The sequence below is a fragment of the Gouania willdenowi genome, chromosome 10 (genome assembly GCF_900634775.1).
Source record: "Gouania willdenowi chromosome 10, fGouWil2.1, whole genome shotgun sequence".
In the NCBI taxonomy this organism is placed as follows: domain Eukaryota; kingdom Metazoa; phylum Chordata; class Actinopteri; order Blenniiformes; family Gobiesocidae; genus Gouania; species Gouania willdenowi.
The window spans coordinates 18,769,799-18,775,800 of NC_041053.1; the positions used below are offsets into that span (position 1 = coordinate 18,769,799).

General features: G+C 35.6%; 1 protein-coding gene across 1 annotated transcript in view; it reads left to right on the top strand.

Annotated features, from left to right (window-relative positions):
* Nucleotides 1–3,727, top strand: part of gfpt2 (glutamine-fructose-6-phosphate transaminase 2) — a 33,236-nt gene extending 29,509 nt beyond the window's left edge. The window contains exon 19 of the mRNA XM_028460048.1: nucleotides 3,441–3,727. Within this exon, the coding sequence (XP_028315849.1) occupies nucleotides 3,441–3,485 (45 nt within the window). The 3' untranslated portion in view covers nucleotides 3,486–3,727. The remainder of the gene's footprint in view (nucleotides 1–3,440) is intronic.
* The last annotated feature ends 2,275 nt before the right edge of the window (nucleotides 3,728–6,002 follow it).

Consider the following 6,002-nt stretch of genomic DNA (forward strand, 5'->3'; position numbering starts at 1 on the left):
TATAGCGAAAATAAACTACATTATGAGTATCACAGAATAGATTTAATCGTTCATGTTTTTTTTTAAATAGTTTGTATATTAGTTGATTGCCATATATATATAAAAAAAAATATAAATACAATAAAATGGTAAAAGAACAAACATTTAATTCAAAAACAATGTTGTAACAATGCCTAAAGGTGCAATATGGAACTTTGGGTGCATCGGGGAAGTAAATATTTTATAAAGTATATTCTCATAACTTTAAAAACAAACTTAACTCAGATGAAAATTGGATCCATGAAACACTGTTAAAAGTTAGAAAAAAATCAAGTACTAACTTCTGTTCAGATCCTCTTTTATCTTCATTTTCCCCTGTGTCAGCAACAGCTTTCCTTTTTTACATCATCATTCCGTCTGACTCCTCCCATAACGAGCCATAAATAAGTCACGCTAACTAAGCACATAGCCAATTGTTGTATGACACGTCACAGCATAGTGTTCATGGGAAATGTAGGATTAGTACAGCCAGCAGTGTTGCCAGATATAGATTACGTTTTAAAGTCTAAACACACACAAAAACCCTCAATTTTCTTGGCCGAAAACAGTCCAATCTGGCAACAATGTTGCAACATCGTTTCTTTAGCCTACGATTCAAACACACGCAGTAGTATTTGTTTCATTCTTCACCAGCCAAAATGGCTAGTAATGCTACAATGTTACCCGCCAAAGTTAATTTTTACCCGCATTTGGCAGGTGTTAATATAAAGCCCTGATTACATTATTGTGTTAAGATTCCAGAATTTTTGCCTAATAGCTGAATGTCAAATATCCTTTATATCCCTGACCATTGTTCTGATAAAAAAATCTAACAGGTTGTAATAAAACAAAATAAAATAAAATATGATATCATGTATTATAACAGGGTTATCAAACTTATTTTAGTTCAGGGGCCAAATACAGATAAGTTGAATTTAAAGTGGGCCACAGAGGTTGGAAATCTAACAATTTCACCATTAGTGCTACTTTGCATTTCCATGTATAAATTATATAAAATTATGTAGTATATAAGGCACAATATCCAAGCAGTGGTGACAGGTAGTGATTAAATGTGTTTAATTTGGGGAAATTTTGTCAAATAATTTGAGGATTGAACAGGATTTTGGAGAAAAAAAAAAGGTTTCTTTCAACAATTTGAGAGTAGAAATTACTTCCATTGTGTTTATACAAGCATGGGAAAACTGTGAACCCATGCAATGTATATTGAATATTGTAGAAACTCCACTTGAATAAATGTAAAGTTCTACTTCTAAATTAAACTTTTGAAATGTTATCTTTGTGTATTATTTTGCATTGGATGCCAATATGTATATATGGATATGATACACAGTGATACCAATTTCTGCTTAATTATAATAATAATAATAATTCCCATTAAAATGTTTCCTTTTTTTGGATATTGGCAAATTTCCTTGACTTAAGTTCCGGTGACAATTTGCCAGATAATTTACGCCCCTTTGCAACCCTACTGGGATATGCACAGCTACATTATTTTGTCATTTACACAATGATTCACGTTTTCCCAGCCATTCTAAACCTTGAGCTTGAATGATAGATCTTGGTTCGCACATACTTTACTGAACTTGAACGACCCTGATGTTTAATCATCGTTGTTCCTTGAACAACAGTGACAGGGCAGCACTACTCAGACTGATGCATTCATCCAGCCTCAGGCTCCCAACATTTATGGAGCCACAGCACAAACTTATGCTTTGAGAAAGTCCTGTGCAGCGCCAACAAATGCTGAATTATTGTGCTAAATACACATGTGGAGGTGTATTTGACTACTTTGCCTATAGTAATATTGATGTCTTAGATGCTAATCCATATATACTGCTAAATTATGGAAATATAATTTGCTGGTATGTGTGGCTGAAAAGCACTGGTCACATTTTGGCTATCTATTGGACAGATATATACCTTTTCAGTATACCATAGTCACACCATTCACTTTAATACATGATATGATGATCTACAACAGTGATGGCCAACTTTTTTACAACAGGAGACACAAAAATGTGATGATCTGAGGGCCACATGATCAACTTTCATGTCATCATTTAGAATAATGAACAATTTGAGCATTAATACAGGAATAAACAGAGGTTTTGTGTTTTTGTTGTATTGTCTGTTTTTGGAAGTTTACTTTACTTTTTGGCACTTTACTTGAAGTTGTCTTCATAAAGGCTAACATTTTGCTGTCATTATTATGACATGACATCTGTCATTAGCATGAACCCTAATCCCTAACCCCACTTGATCCCTCCACCTAACTCAAAAAATGCCAACATAGGTCCAAAGGTCATAATTCAGCGAACGACACTTGTCATACTATTTTTATAAGAACACCAAAAACATAGTATTTGAGGTTTCTTTTCCCAAACTCACTTGTTTTCCAGAGTTTTAGCTTCTGAAATGTCACTTTCTGAGCAACTCCACACAAGCGAGCTGATTTGCGGCCTACTTATGCATATTCATGAGTGGGCGTGTCTATAGATGGGACACTGACTTCCTCCTCCCCGCACGGTGACGTAGGGCCAGAGGACGTTCCGCCCTCCTCCCACCCACTCCGTAGCCGAGCTCATGCTGCTTTATAAACACGAGACAGAGCGTGGGGGCGGGGCATTCACCGGTACATACATAGACTGTAGAAAACACATACATAGCACTGCATGAAAGACGCTGAAATGCTCACCTTCATGGGCTTGTCTGTTTACATGTCAATCACAGCAGAGAGCTTCCTGGAGGCACGGCTTCACCAGCTCAGTGCCGCGTCAAATTCGTCATCAAAGTGGGAACGCGTCATCAAATTGTAGCGAGGTGTTTGTGCTCACCCTGCAGTAAGAAAGGAGCAAATCACCCTCTAACTAACGATTGAGGGAATCAATGAAAAAAACACTTTGGGCATGTGTATGAAGCCCTAATAACACTTTTATGATGTTTAAAGCACAGAAATGTTAATTTAGCTTAACATGGGTCCTTTAATGACAACTTAATGACAGCCTTCATGACACCTTATTAATGCTAATGACAGCACAATGTCAGCGTTATGTATAAAACATTAAGCAAAGTGTTACTCAATTTGTCATATATTTGTCTGTCATTTTTGTGTATTTTATTTTTGCTGTTTTGTGTGTTTTTGTTGTCATTTGGTTTGTTTTTGGAGTCATATTGTACATTTTTTGTCGTAAGTTTCTCCCATATTTTTGTAAATTTTTGTGTGTTTTTGGAGTTATTTTGCACTTTTACTTTGGGGGGGCGCACAAAGTTAGACTAAGGGCCATACACGTGGCCCCCTGTTGCCCATGTGGCTAATCTTAAAGGAGATGATGATGATGATGATGATGATGTTGTACAGCTCGTTGTAACTGTTTGTTTTACACTCTGCTTTTCGTTTACAGGTTGACTGTCCCAGAAACCTGGCCAAGTCTGTGACAGTGGAATAAACTACGCGTGACGCAGCCCAAAAGAGGAGAGGAGCAAAGGAGGCTGATGGAGATTTACAGTGCAATCAAACATGTAGTGTGTGTGCATGTCAGAGGTTTTAAATAGAGGGCTGTGCATGTGTGTGTGCCTGTGTGAGACAGTGAAAATAAGAAAAAGAAACAGATAAAAGGAGGCAATTATGATTCAATGAACTGCTAAAAAAAAAAAAAAAAAAGGTGAAAGAAATGTGAACTGTGACGAGTTCCTCATCACTTCTGAGGAGTAGCAGTCGAGCGTAACAGCTAATGAAGAGTACAACAATGCAGCCAAAGCAACCTGACCAGAAGTTGAGCCAAAAAAATGTGACAGCCTTAACAGAAAAAGCATTATCATGGTATACTGAAGTGTTTACAATTGTGCAATATATTGACCAAATGTGCATTATGAATGTACCGTGCACACAATCATGAGGGGAACATTTGTCTTTTTATACTTTTAAGGTAACGTTTCCTTTGGGGTCTTTTTTGCCTTTTTTTTTATATATATCTAAACAGTAAAGTTCTGGAAGAGAGACGTGAAAAGAATGGCTTTGCACATGTCTGTTATTAACAGTTTACAAAATCATCTCTTGGTGGATGAGGTGTCTTTTTCCACACTTTCTGTACCATATTGTTGTTATTATGGGGGGAGAATTTATTTAAAGTGCACTCATGACACAAAAATAAAATGTGTCTTGACTTTTAATATTACTTAGTCTTTTCAGTAAGGGTTTATAATGAAGATAATATTCTGTATTTAATTGATTTTTAAATTTTTTATAGGGACTTATGTGATGGATTGATCTATATTTTACTTACAATGTTTTATATTGTCATGTATGAAAAAATAAGCACTATCAATAAAACGAATAAAACATCATATTAAAGAGTTTGTTGGCTTTACCTTTGTTGTTTCCTATATCTAAATCCTGACATTTTAAAAACTACCATAAAATATTTGAGACTGTGCATTCTAACTGCTAATGTGTGTTAAATGTAATAATGGTTTCTTCTTTTTTTTCAATTTTTTTTTTAGCTTGTTTAATAATAGGTGTGCAAATTATTTTATTTTATTTTTTAAATCCCCATTTTCAAATTTGGCATAATCTTGCCTTTCATCTTAAAAGGAATCTGAAACCAATTTAAAAAAGTAGCTCAGATTAAAAACAATTTTAGAATTATTATTTTTTTAGTAAATGAGAAAATAATTTTGGGCAAATCAAGAATAATGTCAAGATTAAAGTCGAAATTTCGAAAAATAAAAGTACAATATTGTGATAAAAATCAAAGGTTTGCTAATTAAATCTACAGAAGCTGACTCAGGCTTATTCACCATATACGACAACAGTCTTCATAAAAACTGGCCCTAATCTTTTTCCCTACAGCTCCTCAATAGCCATGTTCCACCTCTTCCATACTTCACTGTTTTTCCTTCTGACCAGATTAGGTTTTTCTGGTGCCAAATATATGAATTATGGCAAAATAAGGCTTGTCATCTGCAGAAATTGCTGCAAAAATATCGCACAAAAGTGGGAATGGGAGTTTTTCAGCAAGACGTGTGAGGAGATTTTGAACAGAAAATGGTGCATCAGTGAGTTGGATATAATATATGTAATATGTGCAATATATTTGTAGTGATTTCTGCAGATGACAAACCTTGTTTTGCCATTTCAAAAATAATTTATGATAACTTATGGTTCCAAAGATATTTTAAACAGCAGGCAAAATATAGAGATAATTCATATATTTTGGCACCAGAAAAACAGCAGCGTGCTCTTATTTTGAAAAGAACAACTTCCGGTCTCACATAATTAAAAAAAACGGATTTTTTTTTTTAAAAAAAACAAAAATTGAAAATCAACCTATTTTTAAATGTTTGTTTATCCCTGTTTGAACTTGATGAAGATATATGCCTTGAATTTGGACAACGTTAATCAAATAACCACTCATATTTTGTTTTTCAATTTCCTTTTCTAGAGTGAATGGTTGTCTGTGTCTGTGTTGCCCTGTGATGGACTGGCGCCCTGTCCAGGGTGTACCCCCGCCAAGCGCCCTATGAGCGCCGGATATTGGCACCGGCAGACCCCCGTGACCCTATTAAACGGGAATAAGCGGGTATGAAAATGGATGGATGAATTTCCTTTTCTGAACGGAAACGTCAATGACCAAAACATACACTGACATATAAGCACTGGGAGTGTTGAGTTTCATTTACACAATGATTCATGTTTTCTCTGTAATTTTTACTTTCTTCTGCGGGCCGAATTGATGCTTTAAAGGGCCGAATTTGGCCCCCGGGCCAGAGTTTGACACAGGTGGAATCATTGGGGCATTCAGGACAATACCATGCTCCTGACTTTGTGGGAACGTTCCAATGATGTCCTTTTCCCGTTTCCACCACAAGCATTAATGAAGAGCATGTGGAGGTAGATTGATTGGTGGAGACTGATCAATCTTCTTGTAGAAAAACTTTTCCCAGTTAGTAAAAACTACTCCTAC